This window comes from Ammodytes marinus (genome assembly GCF_949987685.1).
Source record: "Ammodytes marinus genome assembly, chromosome: 16".
Taxonomy (NCBI): domain Eukaryota; kingdom Metazoa; phylum Chordata; class Actinopteri; order Uranoscopiformes; family Ammodytidae; genus Ammodytes; species Ammodytes marinus.
The window spans coordinates 5,718,027-5,736,382 of NC_137220.1; the positions used below are offsets into that span (position 1 = coordinate 5,718,027).

The following is an 18,356-nucleotide window of genomic DNA, read 5'->3' on the forward strand; positions in this document are numbered from 1 at the left end:
GATATTACATAAACCATAAAAATAAAAGAAACGCTGGTTAGATTGTCTTAAAACAGAGCTGTTCAGCTGTTTCAAATTCCTCCACTAATGTGATTGTATTGTGTATGTTACTGTGTAGCTGCGGCTTAGCAACACACGTAAAAAAAGAGGCTATTAAGAAACTCTAAACAGATGGTCAACATTTGGGCTTTTAATGTGGAAGGGCGAAGAGATTTTCTATTAGGTTGGTAGTGAATTAACTCAGTCTAGATCCAAATCTGTGTTACAGAATATAACTGCAAACAGGTGGCCTATTTTTTTTTCAAGAGTAAACACTTCAGAAAGCAATGAGAGTGTGTTATACCTATGAAGCCAAAATACATGGAAAGTTTTCAAACTGGACGCACCACCGGCGTTATTTATGATTCACTGGGTGTATCAGGCTACTCATGAGGCAGCAAAGAGAAGCATTTTAAATCTGCACCTTTATGTAAAATGACCCCGGTCTCATCACGCTGAGTCACAAAGTAGAGCCACAACAACAACGTCCTATTTCCTCTGAATACAGCCCTGTAGATTCACTCATTCCCTGCGTTCCAAATCACATACTTTTTTATTTTTACTACACTACATACTAAAGTACAGAAGTGTTTTAGGGCCACAGGAGAGAAAAAATAATCAGATAAGGAAGACATTTTTTTTCATTATGTCAAGAAATGTCAAGAATAGAGACGAATACTGCAAAATGCTATTGGACTTAGTGGGGCATTTGTGTATTTTCAGCATACTACAATTGACGTGTATGTATTGGGACATCCTAAATATTTTTCTGGCATACTAAATAGTAGAGAAGTATGGGGATTGGAACGCAGTGATTCTTTCTCTAGAGGTGACTGGGACATCTTCTCCTCCCACAAGGTGATGGATTTAAACTTTAAAAGGGAAACTGTCTCCTCTTCTTAGACCAAATAAATATGGAGTCAGAGTATGATCTTGAGGTTTCTTTTGGCGAGTTTGTAAACATGAACCGTGTGCTGCTTCGTGATAGTTCAAATGATTATAAAAACCCTGTGACTAATCTATGGTTTTCGCCAAGTTCACTTGGTAAAAAAATGCTAAACTTGTTGGAATATACTTCAAATGAGGGTTACGTTATAATGTCCCTTTGGTTCTATGGATTGTGGGAGTAATGTGTTATATCCAGGCACATCTGATTTGTGATTTTTGTGAATATCCTAGAGTGAAGTTTCAGTTGAAGGTAAATGTCTTCAGTGAGGAAGTGTTTTATGGCATTGGTTACATCACAGTGTTAATGGTAGTTTGTTATGTGTGCAATATGATAATAGTTACATCACTATTTTTCAATTATAAATCCTCTAATCATTCAGCCCTAATTGTAATGCATTTTTTAAATTATATTCAAGCTTCAATCAAGTTGTTCTTTTAAATGCCGAATTTTACTACAACCCCATGTATAGCACTTCAACATGTTGAGAAATCCAACATGGAAAACCTCCAACATCTGCAATCATCTAAAAATACACCCAGTACTTAGTAGTTACCTCTGATTTTGTGTACGACCAGGTCCACTTTCCCATAGGTGCCTTTTCCCAGTTCACAGACGACCTGGTAGTATTTATGGATGTCCAGTTTCTCCAGGTTTTGCGCTGCGATCAGCTGCAGTTCCTCCAGGATGTCCACGGAGGCTCTCGGCCCGTGGGGAGAGGCGCTCATTGTTTCGGTTGGGACGGGCCCGAGACTGGAAAGGGGGTCTATAGACGGATGTTCCTATGGTAAACAGGAAGGAAAGAGAAAGGTTCAGTATGTGACCGACAGTATTATACACCCAGATATCCATTCATACAGAACATGACCCCCAACAGTACAAAGCCTGATATGATGTATGAAATGTAATCACCGGGAGGGTTGAACGGTTTGTGGAAAATAGCAAGGTGTGTATATATATATATAACAGGGAAATGTGTTCCAGGCCAAGTGGACATTAGTGAACCTTTGAATCCTGTTGAGACTTTGTTTAAAAGGTGTAGTGTGTAAAGGGGTTAGGACATTGGCAGAAAAAAAATAAAATTCTAAGAGGAAGGGTGGATAGAGTTCATTTCTAAGACGGGCAACAGCACGAACAAAACAATGATTTAACATTTTCGTCATGAAGGCAAGGCAAGGCAAGTTTATTTCTAAAGCACATTTCGGACACAAGGCCATTCAAGGCGATATGAAGCCATATCGCCAAACACCACTGCGACCTGACTGAACTGAAGTCATTTTCTAGCAGTAAATTCTCGTTCTTATTCAGCAGCCTTCACACTGTGTGTGGAGTTTGAATGTGAAGTCAGTAAAGAAAATTAATTAAAAAGTGCAGTAAAATGTCAAATTGGATCTGGGAGAAGAAGTATTGCTATTTGTTGAGCTGATCGTGTGCGGCTGTGTAACAACCCCTCCGGCATTAATTAAAAGTTTAAATCTGATACGATGTTTTCCACTGTGCTGGCTTCTTAAAAAGGTGCAGTCAGTGATTCTGGAGAACGCTTATTGTCGAAATCACTTTGTCAAAATCAGTGAATAACTCCTCATGATCGAAGACAATCCAGTGTTAATACACAGGCCATGGCTCTGTAAACTCGTATGTAAACAAACAAAAAGGGCCCACCGTAGCTAGCAACATGCCTGTTTAACAGAGCCTAGGATTTGTAGTAATAACACTGGATTTTCTTGAGCATGCACACATTACTGACAGGTAGCAGATCATATCATAGATCAGAGTTACTGACTGATTTTGACAACAAGCGTTCTCCATATTTGCTGACTCCACCTTTAAGCCTGTCTCACCTTCCTCTTTCTGCTGTTTCCAAAAGAAGCCAAGAAGCAACACTCTCTGTCTCACTACATCCTTACATCACTCATCATCACCTACAGAGGCAAGATCTGAGAATGACTGGAAAGACTTCACAGCCCTGATGGCGCAGCAGAACTGTACCATCGCTCAGTAACAGGGATGAGAAAGTGTTGAAGGAGACGGGATGCTGGCATGTGTGTGTGTGTGTGTGTGTTTGAGTGTGTGTGTGTGTGTGTGTGTGTGTGTGTGTGTGTGTGTGTGTGTGTGTGTGTGTGTGTGTGTGTGTGTGTGTGTGTGTGTGTGTGTGTGTGTGTGTGTGTGGGTGTGTGTGTGTGTGTGGGTGTAACAGGGAAACTCTAAGGTACAGCGTGTGAAAACAATAAGACCAAACAAAAACATACAGCATGTTCGAGCAGGAATAATCACAGCCACATAAGAACAGTGAATCATGTTTTTCATTATATCAGACCTGGTTTTTAATATGATTTAACACTGATTTTGATGTTGCCTTAAACAACATATTAATAATTGTGTTGTTTTTTCTTAATTAAGTAAATGTAGTTATTTTCCACCATCGCAAAATCAGATCACCTTTTATGCCAATCTAAAAAAAAAAGAGCAAAATATTAATAACTTAATTTAAACAACTTAAAATTGTTAGGCTGTAAACCAATCCACCACTTGCTCTTGTGATAAAAACAGTTTTTCGGTCGTATCAAACTACCAAAACAACCAGGAGTGAATTTCTCAAAGGTTGAAAAGTTGAGACCAACACATTGTTTAGCCTTTCCTCAGATGGACACAGCGGACTGAAAACAATACTTAGAATCACAGAATCACTGAAGGGAATTGGATTGTCTTGCAGTGGCAGTTGGAGAAAAATGGCGCTGGAAACAAACAGTATGTGCCGAACATTAAAGTACGACAAGCGAATAAAAATGAGGAGTCGCCCGAAAACCCCAAAGGAGCCAACTGGCTGTCTATCACTGCTCTGCTTAGTATCTCACCCACATGGTCAATAAAAATCACCTTGGACCAGACACACACACACACACACACACACACACAAGCACACACACACACGCACTCACGCACTGACACACTCCTTTTCAATTCACAATCTGTTTCTCTGATTCGATTTTTAATTAAAAACCCAAGCTCGTCCAGTTTATCTGTAAAACCGTCACACCACCACAGCTACAGACTCACGGCCACGGACACATCAACACAACAAATAGAAATGGGTTTTGTGTCCCGGTGAATAAAGACTCGCTTCACAAACACCTCTGATTGGATTTGATGAAAAAGCCTTGGAGACCTCTGCTGCAGTCAGCAACTTCAAAATAACACAGACAGGTCCAAGCTAGTTTTATTTGTTCATATTTCACAAGTGAGGCTCATTGTTTAACTATATTCACTGATTTAAAAAACAAACTATATCCTCGAGCTACTAGATCAGCTTATTAAAACTACTATAATAACTATCATTTGCATAGTTTTACTTCATTCTGAGTAGAAAGGCTGTGATTCCAGAACCTAAATTGCTAATTTCAGGAACATATGGCTATATGTGCATGAAAACGGGCTATCACTCGCATTTTCTTTTGCAGATTTTCTGGACATTTTAGTGGTAAAAAAATTAAAAGATACCTGAATTTACCATGTTCAACACTTCATTCTAATTTGTAGTTTCTTGTCACTATGAAACAATAATAAGTGCGTCACATCCAGTGTTCCCAGATGATGCTCTTACTGTGAAATAATTCATCCGAGCCACTTTGTTGCCATGTACAGCTGCCTTGTTTTATTCTTAGCTTCACTTTACCCATCACAACCTATGACATGTTTGCAAGCACACAGTATGCACGGTGTCACGCTCAATTTCTTCCCCTCAACGACATAACCAACCCTGAACATAGGCAAATGCTCATAGGGAGCTCTCACGCTGTCGCACGCATATCAAAGAGCCTCGGAGATGAAAGCAGTCACAAGCAACACTAATTAGGAGTGCGTCTTCCGTTGGCTGTGTCTCCCAGTGCTACTTGGTAACGTTGCCAACACTGGTCCCTTGAGGGCCTCAAGAAGAACCAAGCCCTGACTGCCTTCAAGACTATAGAGTGGGGTAAAGGGGATGAGACGTCCTTCTTTTCAATGAAAGGTTCCTATGTAATCAAAGCACTGCTGGATCTAAAGCCAATGTGTGTCATCTCTACTTCGCTCTATATCTGTCTGTTTCTTCCCTCTCCCCCCAGTAGGATTACCTGCCGATTGCATGTGTGTGGTGTGTGGGAGGGGGATATGCGATAAAGACACCTTTCAATAACCTAGGGCGAGTTAGCTTGGTGTGAATCTGCTTGAGTTAATTGAAAAAACTTAAAGATGGAGACAGTGATTTATGCAGAATTGTCAAAATCACTTTTTTTTTTAAATCAATGAATTTTCTCCTCACGGTCCGCTACCCGTCTGTACTTTGTGTGCGCTGGTCTGGACAGGTAGTGGATTGTGAGGAGATATTCACTCATTTTACAGATATACAGTGATTTTGACAAGCGTCGCTGAATACACCTTTAACTAACTACTGCACTTAACTGGAGACTAGAGGTGTGGGTGAACGGTGCAAATTGACTGTGGTAACACCTGTTGGTAGACCCGGTTACAGAGACAACACAGAGGTGAAAAGCTCAAGGTGTTGATGACCTTTATATTCATTCTCCTTGCACCAGCAGCAGTAATCTGTCATGCCTGTCACGACTATTAGTGGAACTTTGTAAAATACCCCGCTTAGTATTCATCTTGGCCATACGTTTTTATAGAACCGTATAAAGATTGTTAATGTTGTGTGTTTATGTAAAAAATAAAAGATCACAATCAGATTATATATTTTACCTGTAGGGATCATCCACTATGCTGATGACTCACAACTCTACATAGATGTTGATCCTGATCAATTGAGATAGTTTACTGCGCTCATAAAAGTCCACAAAATGCACCTGGTTAAAGTGAAATTCTAGTTATTGGTCCGAAAAAGCTAAAATGTTCATTAATGTTTATAGTTAAAATAAAAACTTGACTGTATAAAGTTATAACTCTACGTGAATCTGGAAACACAAACACAATACATATCTTTCCGATAATATCATTGTTCCCAAAGTTCTTGTGGACATATAGACCAACAACTAGCTCTATATCAAAGGGATAAACTACTGTACATAACACATAATGATAGCCTACACATAAACATAACAACACATAACATGTAGTGACACTGCTTAAAGCTTGTTCGCACAAATTGAGAAAAAAAATTGTAAAAGAATCTTAGATATGACAGAAATGTACAGTATGTGTGACTGATTCTGGTCTAATCTTCTAGTCACAGCAAATGAAAATACCTAAAGGTCAGAACATATCTTTCTTTCCCTTGACATAGAAGAGCGTATACAAGCTTTTAGTTCAAGCTGACTTCATTTACTGCGATGCAATGCTCTCCGGTCTTTCCAAGAAGACACTGAATCAATTACACAGTGATACAGCAAGAGTTTTCACTGGAACGTAATATATTCACATTGCTGCTGCTGTTAAGTCCGTGCACTGACATTCAGTTCGATTCAGGATAGATTTTATGATCAAAGAACTTGTTTATAAATCTATTAAAAGCCCCAAACTATAGCCAATATGTCCCAGGTCAATCACTAGAAGACAAAACTATTCTGCCTTCTGCATGACTTGGACCAAGACCAAAAATCATCATTGGATTCCTGATAGTTTAACTTCCAGGTATTATAACTACATGCAAGTGAAGGAAAAGGGTCAAAACTGACACTTTTCCGAGAAATAACCTCGCTGTTGTTGCCAATCATGGAAGTAAAACACACATTGAGCACTGCAGGAAAAACACCACCTCATTTGTGTCCAGGCCCACATCGACTTGTAAAACATTGGCATCTAATTAATCTTTCGTAATGCTGAATCAATACGTCAGCCAACTAAAAAATACTTAATGAACCAATGCAACCTTCTAAAGTCATCTGTATCTCCCAACAAAACTCTTTCAAGTTCCCAGGCAGTTTCAGAAAAAGCAGAAAACAACACACTTGTATGTTCCTTTTAACTTTGGTGGAACCCTTAAACTTTTAATCTAGCGCCGCCATCGAGTTCATTTCTCACGTTGTCCAATATTTTGTTTCATGATTAAAATACCTGCAGAACTAATTAAATTCCCATTAGCCGTCGCTGTGTTTACTTTGGTGTTAATTGGATAGAATGATTAACGCTATCATCAGCAAGTCAGCGTGTTAGAATGAAGGCATGCTGACTTTAGCATTTAGCTCAGAGCACCATCCTTGCGTTCCAATCCCCATATTTCCCTACTATTTAGTATGCCAGAAAAAGATTTAGGATGTCCCAATACATGCACGTCAATTGTAGTATGCTGAGAATACATAAATGTCTCACTAACTCCAATAGCATTTTGTATTCTTCTTTCATTCTTGACATTTCTCGACATAATGAAAAAAAAATCTTCCTTATCTGATTTTTTTTCTCTCCTGTGGCCCTAAAACTCTTCTGTACTTTAGTATGTAGTGTAGTAAAAAAGAAAAAGTATGCGATTCGGAACGTAGGGCATGTGTCTATTCACACTACCTTACAGAGCTGTTAGCATGTCTGTACACTCATGGTGTTGATTTTTACTTTTCAAGTAGGTGTTGGAAATTCATGAGAACGATTTGTGTTTCTGGGAAAGGAGCCAGTTGAGGTGGTTCTGGCATCTTGCATTTCCTTGATGTTCATTGGTCAGACAAATGCCTATCAAACAACCAGTAGGATTGGTCAGTCTGACTTTTGGCTGGGGCGAATTCGAGTCCAAAGGTTTACCTAATCTTGGCTATGTTTGTTTACTAAACGTTTTCCATTCGCTGTCCACCAACTGCTGCAACCTCCTCTGCCAACACCATGGTCTTATCTAATGTCAGCTTGACCTCTCAGTTGGACTTTATATGGACAGAATTATTATCTATTAGGCAAATTAGGGTATTTTTTAGTTATAAGACTAATTTAGCCACTACACTACCCTATGAGATTTTGTAACCATAACGATCCATTGAAAAAATAATCATCCATTATTGATTAGTTGTTACCTTTGTCAGGGTTTTTCATCTGACTGTCATGTTTCAACTGTTCAGCAAAGGGAAATAAAACCTTCTGGACCTTTTTGTATTTACGGTAACACAACAGGAGACTAAAAATGAACAGGTTTCAACTCCTGTACAGGTCTTTGTGGGGTGTTTTGTTGGTCAGGTGCTTTGTCATTGTCACTGGTTGAAGTCAGAGCCAGTGAACCGACATGTGTAAAGTGTCATTCTGTGAATCTGTCCGCTGAGATAACAAAACCAACCGAGATTATTTCTGTACGTACGAGCAGCTCTGTGCTCCAGAACTGTTTGCAGAAGTCCATCCTGCCCACGCTGACACAGCTTCACACTCCCACTCCCACTGTGTGTGTGTGTGTGTGTGTGTGTGTGTGTGTGTGTGTGTGTGTGTGTGCTAGTAGTGCGTGCATACCTGTGTGTGTGTGTGTGTGTGTGTGTGTGTGTGCTAGTAGTGCGTGCATGCCTGTGTGTGTGTGTGTGTGTGTCCGTGCATGTGTGCTTGCGTGCATGCCTGTGCGTGTGTGTGTGTGTGTGTGTGTGTGTGTGTGTGTGTGTGTGTGTGTGTGTGTGTGTGCGTGTGTGTGCGTGTGCATGCATATGTGTGTGTGAGGAAGTCTCTCTCCCCTTGTAGCGGCCTGCGGCTCTCCCCCTCTGGAGCAGCTCGGAGGTGGGCTGCCATCGCGCTCATGGAGCCATAGAGCACATCAAAGTGTCCAGGCTCCACCCGGCCTCCAGCGTGTGTGAACACTGGGGCTTTGTGGCTGCACGCTCGGCAGCACATCACTGGCTCTCTCTACGTCAATGCCAAACTCGTTCTGTACCGCTGTGAACCCCACGCTACAGTAGGTAACGTAGCCCCCCTTTTGTCTGCTGTAAGCTCTGTACCGCTTTCTTCTAGCCTGACTTTCTTTCCTCTGCACGGATAGTGTCTGTGTGTACATATGCACCAGTGTAGAAGGGAACCAGACAGACAGACAGACAGACAGACAGACAGACAGACAGACAGACAGACAGAGGTCTCAGTGTCCAACAACTACCTAACGATCATTTTCATTATCGATTGATTGATTTTAAGATTGTTTTTTTCATTAACCGATTAAGAGTTAACGCTTAACATATTACAACTTCCCAAACAGTGTTTTACTCAGACAAAAGCCGTAACCTGAAAATAACGCAGGAAAATAAGCATCTCAAATTCTAATGTAAGCAACATTAATTGATCAAAAATGTCATCTCCAGCTGACTCTTGCCTGTATACATTTATGATATGATAATAAGAGAACCTGTATGTTATGTTGCTGCAACAAACCATTATCGTCATTATCCGTTAATCTTTTGAGTGTTATTACAATTAATCGATTGACCGTAAAGTCTAGGCCTACTCTACACAATGTCGAAAAATAGGTAGAAAATACCCAACACGACTTCCCAGAGCCCAAGCCAAGGTCTACACATATCTTGTAAAACCTGATGATAATGGAGGTAAATTGCCCTTTAGGTAACTATAGCTTAATTTGAAATGATGCTAATGATGCTATACAGCCGCAATGAACTATTGTTTCCAATATTAATTGATCTATATCTACTGATATAATAAGAAAAAAATCCAAAAAATCTCATCTTCTCAAAATCCACGGTGACATCTTTAAATGTGTAACGATATTCAGTTTTCAGTCTATAACAACAATGAAAATTCAGAAAATCGCCAAATTTCAGAAGCTGAAAACTCATAATTTCTGCCAAATGATCACCTACTTTTGCTAGAAAAATGCCTGAGGTAGCACAAACAGTTTGTCATTATTTTTCCGTCAATCAACTAATCAATTAATCCACTAATGGTTCCAGCTGTGAGAGCTTTGAGGGCATAATCTCTGCATTCTGATGCCATTTCCATTCTTAAAATGAATAGAATTCCCACACAAAAGAAACACAATAATGTCAATGTTAATAGCCTATTGCTAAAGGTTTTAAGCATCCTTAGCGTGTCATATTGGGCTGATGTCCCTGTGTCACTGTTTACAGTCTAGCAGACAAAGGCATGAAACCAGCTTCTGCATTCAGACACAAAGCCGCGTGCCATCCATCACAATGTGCGTGCACGTGAGCATGATTGAGTGGAAAGAAAGTAATAAAAAATGCAGAATGTCTGATCAATAAATCTATAGCAATGGAAAAAATGCAGCTGGGACGCACGGCAGCGGCCCCATTGTTCTGCCCGGTGAGTGTCAGTCACGTGGTGTATGTTTAACTTTTAATTGAGGGTTAGAAAATATGATTGACAGCTATGGTTAAATACATGCAATCAATTATAAAATGTTAATTGATAGCCAAATATCTTGCAAACCCATGCAGTATATTCTGGTGTGATGCTTGGCCATATATAGCATGACAATGAGATATCCCTTCATGCAAAAATACATCTTCATAAATAAAATAAAAAAACACATTTGAAGACACAAACTAGGTATTAATTACTAGTTATTTCGTTTTGACCGGCTGACACCAGATCAGATCTTACCTTTAAGAATGTGTGCAGAATGCAATAGGCTGTCAATCCATCCAGAAAGCAACACCTGCCTCTTTCAAATACAAGATAAAATGCTGCAAATCCTCTAGTTGTTTATTATTAGGCTATTTATTCTTCTTCGTCTTGTTAATATTGGTTGAGATTGAAGCCGGACCCTTTGCTGTCTGCACCGCCGCTGTCCCTCTCACTCTCTCCCCGATGATGCTCGTCCCTTGATCGGCTCTCTATTGTCTCCTCACTCTGCAGGAAGCCCCGCCCCGCCGGCCGCTCACTGGCCAATCGGAGCGCAGACCGGCTTTGCGACGATGCTGTGTTCAAGGGTGGTAGGAATTTCCAACATCGAGTGATCAAACGGATCTATTAGGATAGTGAAATAAAAAAAATAAAAAAAATTGGGGTAATGTGTTACTGTGCATGAGTACAAATTCAAGGTTCTTGTACTTTACTGGAGTTTTATACTCAGACCAGTTTCTACTTGTTACCCCACTACAGTTATCTGACAGCTTTAGTTACTTTACAGATTGAGATTTTTTGCACACAAAAACATTTAAAACTCTCATAAAACTGATAGTAACGGTTTGGTTTTAGCACTTTTGGGAAAGGAGCTGAATACTTCTTCAACACTGTGGATGAGAAGGCCTAGGTTTTATATGAGACATTTTTAAATTTTTTGGCAAAGCAAATGAAAAAGCAATCATTCATACATTCTAAATCCATAAATTCACGTACAAGATTTGTATTTCTTTAACAAGGTCAATCTGAATTGCTTTGAAGCCTGATTTCAAACAGAATAGTCTCTTTCTTCCATGATTCCCACGCTCCTGAACGCAGCACGAGGAGAAGATGAAAGCGAAGCACAACATGTACTGGATGAATCTGTGCCTGTGAAGTGAGAGACACTTCATTTAAATCAGTGTTTTAATGTGTTTGCAGCTGTAGCAGCGGGAGTAAATGAAAAGCCGAAGACGACCTACATTTGTTTATTGTCTCCTGTGGCGAATAAAAAGTGTTGAAAGCTGCATGGTTCCATTGATTCAAAGGGGCTAAAGTGTGTGCGTGTGTGTGTGTGTGTGTGTGTGTGTGTGTGTGTGTGTGTGTGTGTGTGTGTGTGTGTGTGTGTGTGTGTGTGTGTGTGTGTGTGTGTGTGTGTGTGTGTGTGTGTGTGTGTGTGTGTGTGTGTGTGCGTGCGTGCGTGCGTGTGTTTGTGTGTCCATGACGGTGCGGTTTGGGGTATTGATTTATGTCTGTGATTGGGAAACCTAATGATGGTAGGGGATTAGGTTGTAGTTTTTCTTCAGGCTGTGTGTTTTGTCTGCAGTGCTTTGGAGATAAGGAAGGTTAATGAATTAAGTCTAATATAAATGATGACTTACTGTTGTGATACCACAACGAAAAGTGTTGAAATGTAAATATCTGTTAAGAAAAATTCAAATCACAATAAGATAATTGCAATGTTTTGGGGACAGAGGAGTCCATAAGGTTGTAAACACTGATTTAAAGGAACAGGCAACAGAAAGTTATGCATCCAAACTCATAATGTCATAATGTTAACAAATAAATCAGACAATGCACAAGGGTTGTCTCCGGTTTGGAAAATTCTGTGTTGAATCGGATCTCCCCGTTCAATAAAAGAAATTCGACTCTTTGTAATACGTATAATATATAATCATTTCTGGCAATCGTAAAAGAGCATTGGACATAGGCCATGCCCACAAGAACACGGGTATTCTCGCCACCTTAGCTTTTTCTGTGCGATTTGGCTTTTTGTCCACACGCAAACATGGCAACCGGACACTAAAACTGGAGCTTTATGAAACATCAAATGTAAAAGCCAAGACATTGAAGAAAAGATACACTCATATATATAGATAATGCTCTAAAAAAAAATAAGAATTTGGATTGGATTTAAAAACTTAGGAAATCAGCAACACATAATTGAGATTCTGGGTGAAAGGAAGTTGTAATGTTTAAAATTGTAAATATTGATTTAGAGTCGACTGAGTAATTGATCATAAATGTATTCCTCCATTAAAACAAGGTGCATGACCAAACACTGAAATGGTATTTGCACTGAAGGTTGTGGTCACAGCTGAGGGAATATGGAAATGGCTTTTATTATCAGCAGGTGTCTCTATGTGTGTACCATGGTGTGAGCAGCAGAATGAAGATTTGCAGGTATTTGATTATTCTGTGAACGTTCTCACATACGACGGTGAGAAAGCGTGACGTCAGAAGATCTGAGTCATCCAGGCCGATTGCTATTCAGCAGGCAAAGGAATTATTGTTGAGGGAAACAACTCGACTCAACTTATTTTAGTTTATTTAGAGTCATGCCTTATCATTTGTGATGTGTGTATGTGCATGTGTATATATATGTATTACAATGATTGTATTCTTTTGGGATTTTCTATTATTTTCTGTACATGTGACATCTATTGCATGATGTCCGTCCTGGGATAGGGATCCCTTCCTCTGTCAACTCTCCCTGATATTTCTCAATTTTTATTTTTTATTTTTTTACCTTGGTCACGCTAATTGTCAAAGGGCAAAGGGTGTCATATAGTGAACATAATGTGAAGCGCACATTCGTCTAATGTCTATTTTGTGTCTATTTTGGGGTTAACATATGAAACTGATTGTTCTGATTTGTCATTATTTGCAATTTGGCAATACTGTTTTTGTACAATAGTCATCATGCCAATAAAGCTTTTCCTTTTTTACCATGCAATCACTGCTGATTTAATGTAGAGTTTTAGAGCTATTTTGGTTTCTAGCACAAACCTCTTTGTTTTATGCATGAGATCTCCGTCTTACAGCCCACATCTTCGTCATTTTAAATCCTGTTGAGTGGTTCTCTCTTGCCTCTGGCCGTCCCGGATGAGTCAGTTTGTCCTTTAAAATATTGAGGTTCTGTGGCGCTGCGGTGGTGTAGTGGATAGAGCGTGTACCATATTGGCTCCGGCCTTCGTTGCAGTGGTAGCGGGTTCAAATCTGACCCGTGGACCTTTACTGCAGGTCATCTCCCCTCTCTCTCTCTCTCTCTCTCTCTCTCTCTCTCTCTCTCTCTCTCTCTCTCTCCTATTCCAACTCTGTACTATCTAATCAAGCTTGAAAATGCCAAAAAATAATCTTTAAAAAAAGAAAAATGGAGGATCTGACATGACAACACTTTAAATCAGACTGGGAGGCAAATCCCACAAGAGGAGATGGAGAACAGGCAATGGTATATTTCCCCAAGGATCAGGTGTCTCCCCGGGCTAGTAATTATATGAGCGAGATAAAGGTCACACACAATGGCCCTCTATTGACTAGCGCTGTGTGTGCACAAATTGCTGTTTAAATCGTGCAAACGTTCTACGCACGAATCTGGGATCTATCAATATTTTATCAAACCGTCATTAAAACCACATTCCTGAAAAATAAATGTATACATTAGTGTTTTAAAATGTTGATTTAATAAATAATTGACCAAATGTATTACATAACCATGAAATTGATGCACTTTCATTTTCATAAATTATCATCATCATTAAATTACAGCTATAAAAGCTGAGTTCCCAGTCCTAGCAATGCAGGAAAAACAAATGGTCTCATCTGAATTTGGGTTCTCAGTTGTACTTAAAACTTATTTTTGAGCAAGGGATCGTAAGACCTATTAGTATTGGAAAGGAGTTGTTCTTAGTGACGCAGCTACAGAGAATCAACCCCTGAATCTGCTTTGTCAGTTTCAGCTCATTGTCTATTTAACCATCCATAACTTTATTGTTTTGGTTGACTCTCATGGCTCTCATGACGGCCTCGCATGTGGCCAAAAAATAAGTTATTGCAAGTTCAAGGATATTTCCACAAATGTTTAAGTATTTAAGCATCTCCATTGATTCTTTAACAGTGATCTAAAAAGATGAATATTTTTTCATAAAACATATCATTGTTGTGGATATGTTGTGAAACAATAACACCGCTGACACGTTATACATCAGGTGATATTTGTCCTGCGAAACACAGATTAGAAAACTCTAAATGCTACAAAATTGGCATGAATTTTCCAATAGATTGTTCATGTATTGTTCATGCATTGTACTAGTGTATCCTTTATCTATTGTTGTGGCTATATAAACAGTGTTTGTTGTTGGTCAGCAGGGAATGGTAAAACTAGTCAATTAACACAGCAGTGGTTATGTCGTGTTGGCCGTTGTGTGGCAGCAGTGCAGGGCCACAGAGGAGATAGTTTTCATAAAGATAATTAGATGGCAGTTTGGCTCGTAACCGTGGCGGCGGGTTCGACCGAATCGCTTGATGAATTCTTCCTCGAACGAGAATAATGAGATCCCATGTGTTGAGAGGACGAACTGAGAGGGAGTAACGGCTGTACATCACATGCAACTTTTAGACAACGTAAACACACACACGGACGCACGCATGCATACACACACACACACACACACACACACACAGGGCACACACACACACATAGCCAATGTTTCTACAGCTTTACTTGTAAGGACACTGATTGGCATGATGCATTCCCTAGCCCCTTACCCTAACCCTAACCATCAAAACTAAACGCCTAACTCCAAACCCTTACACTAACCCTAACCTATACCTGATTCTAACCTGAACCCTAAAACCTATTCTAAACCCTCAAACAGGCCTTTGAAGACGTGAAGACCAGAAAAAATGGCCTCACTTTCAAAAAATTTCCTCACTCCGATGGTTTAAAGCTTAAATTAGTCCTAACAAAGCTGCATTAACAAGTACAAACACACACACACACATAATTGTCAGCCGGTTTCCATGTTAAACGTGCAGCATTACTAATCGCAGAGGGACCAACGTTTGCCCTCACTCTATTTACCACCAGACCAAATGAAAAAAATACACGAACAGCTGGGACTCCTTCAATCAAGGTTATGGTGGTAATCTCCCAGAATGCCAGGCACCGCTATGAATCCACGAACACACACACACACACACACACACACACACACACACACACACACACACACACACACACACACACACACACACACACACACACACACACACATACATACACACACACACTACTCTATGGCTTTTAAATCTGGCCAGGAGTCAGACAAGAGGGAGCCAGTTACTGCCAGTTACTGCCCTGTCTGTTGGAACTCTCTCTCTCTCTTTCTCTCTCTCTCTCTCGCTCTCTCTCTATCTCTCTCTCTCTCTCTCTCTCTCTATTTCTCTCTGCGTCTCTCTCTCTCTCGCTTTTTCTCTATCTCTATCTCTGTCTCTCTCTCTCTTTCTCTCTCTCTCTCGCTCTCTCTCTATCTCTCTCTATCTCTGTCTCTCTCTCTATTTCTCTCTCTGCATCTCTCTCTCTCGCTCTCTCTCTATCTCTCTCTCTCTCTCTCTCTCTCTCTCTCTCTATCTCTCTCTCTCTCTCTATTTCTCTCTCTGCGTCTCTCTCTCTCGCTCTCTCTCTCTATCTCTCTATTTCTCTCTCTGTCTCTCTCTCTCTCTCTGTCTCTCTCTCTCTCTCTCTCTCTCTCTCTCTCTCTCTCTCTCTCTCTCTCTCTCTCTCTCTCTTTCTCCAGATCACCAGACTCAATTTCAGCCTGATGACAATCTGTGTGCATGCCGCCAGGGTCAAAAGCAGAGGGAAAGATCAGGTGCAAGATTGTTGGCGTAAAGCAATTATGTTAAATGTTGCATTTGCATCGCAAGTGGGCGAACATGGCGGCCAGCCTACTGCTGCAGCTGCTATTCGCCCTGACTTGGGTTAACGGGCATATTAAAATAATGTATGCCAACATCGTTCACTGCTCAAACTAATTATAAGTCCTGATATTGTCCAGGTAAATTGATCTGCTTTTTTATAGGCTTTCATAAATTCATCTCGAGAGCTGGAAAGAGCACACTGCTTCATATTCACCACCTTCACCTGTGAACATGGATGGTCGCTTATTGGTCAGTCAATCAATTTGGGCTAAACTTTAAATTATTTGAAAGATCTCCATCTCCAGTGTTCAAGTCAGAGTCACCAAAGAAGAGTCCACATCATAACGTTTTAATCTATGTGGAAATATTGGTTTAAATGTAGCTGTTGGGTTGGTTCTTATAAATCAATATAAGTATCCTGAAGCCTCGTTTCCACTAGAGTTTGGTTTGGTATGGCACAGCATGAACACAATTATTGAGTTTCACTTTCAAAAGTTGGGAAGGACACCAAAATAACCTATTTTTGGTTTCTCTTTGCATTTTTAGTTTTTTTACCGAAATGAGATGTCCTCTAAGCTTGACTTATAACTGCACTGTATCAGAGTGAAGGTATTGAACATTTTTCTCTTGGGTGTGTCCCTTTGTAGACGGTCCCTGTGCTCTCGTCTCACAGCCCACTGCACATAGAGAGCAATGTTATTGGTTGAGCTTATAGGGACGTCTGCTTTCAGTTGATTGAGGTTGTAGCCCATTGTCTGCTTTACGACGATAGCAAAGATGCATCAGTTTGTGTATTAATTATGTTTTGCTTATGAGTTATTGATCCGGGCAGTTCGAATCTGTCAATATATTTCCAACTTTACAAGAGGTCTTGAACTGTCGAGTTTATTCATATAAGTGCATATAGAAGAAACTACTAACACCCAATACTACAGCATTATAACATTGAAAATCTCAATCTAATATAGTGTAGTATGAGCACAGCATAATGTATACATCACTCTTATGAAAGGGAACATCCCCTGCACTTACTATCACATCTGTCAAACAATTCACGGCAGGCTGTTAAACGACTGTGTTGTCTCCCCGCTGTGTGTTGTTAATGTCAGTGAATAAAATGGGATTACAAAGCCCTGGTCTTCCCTCAAACCCCTCTGCCTCCTGGGTCAACCCATCCACTCTACAAACACAGACAGACACACACACACACACACACACACACACACACACACACACACAAACACATGTTGATGGGTCAAACCGTCCACTTTACAAATCCCCCTGCTGCTACGGCACATGTGCACATGACAGAAACATGGACAGGTGAACATCAGGGTCATGTTCGCCTTTTGGACAGCAGCCCACAAACACACACACACATAAACCTACACACACACATAAACCTACACACACATAAACCTACACATTCACACACACACACATAAACCTACACACACACACACACACACACACACACACACACATATTTACACACATACACATACACAAATACATATACACACACCCACCCACACACTCAAAGACACATAAACCTACGCACACCCACACATTGAGGCCACAGCGGTCAGAGAAATGACAGGCCCACGTGTGGACACAAAGCAGCCAAGAGGACACGTGCAAAGCAGGGAAAATAAATTGCGTCCTGACATTGCTCTCGCCTGCTGAGCACTTCCATGACAACAAGCGCTACGGCGACAGAATATTTATTTTCCTCACCAAGGCTCTCCTTTGTGTTCAACTCACAAAACTTGTTAATAAGCGAAGTGACTGGTTTCAAATCTTCAAATCATCGTTAAATACTGAAAATAGCATAAATATTGTCCTAACGCGACAGTTATAAAATGAGGGCGATTAGAATGATTTTCGTCCTCTCTTGGCTAAAGGATAAATCACAGCAGACAGCAGATTACCAGCATCTGCTGCTGATAAACGGTGAATCAGTATCCCAGGTTGACCTTGTTTCTGTAAATGATTGAGACACTGCAGGGTAAACATTTATGAACGCATAATGTATATCATCATCAAACTTTGCCAGTTGATTAATGACATTGAAACAATTATTCTATTTATTACAAATCTTTTCAGAAATGTTTGAATTAATGTTCAAATTTGGCATTATTTAATAGCAGGCTAC

The 18,356-nt window shown here is 40.2% G+C and overlaps 1 protein-coding gene across 1 annotated transcript in view; it reads right to left on the reverse strand.

The window, feature by feature from the left end:
- The window catches only part of unm_sa1261 (un-named sa1261), a 16,788-nt gene extending 6,151 nt beyond the window's left edge, over positions 1–10,637 (reverse strand). The window contains exons 1-2 of the mRNA XM_080043661.1: positions 10,499–10,637; positions 1,542–1,767 (exon numbers count right to left, since the gene is read on the reverse strand). Of these exons, the coding sequence (XP_079899787.1) occupies positions 1,542–1,713 (172 nt within the window). The 5' untranslated portion in view covers positions 1,714–1,767; positions 10,499–10,637. The remainder of the gene's footprint in view (positions 1–1,541; positions 1,768–10,498) is intronic.
- Positions 10,638–18,356: the final 7,719 nt, after the last annotated feature.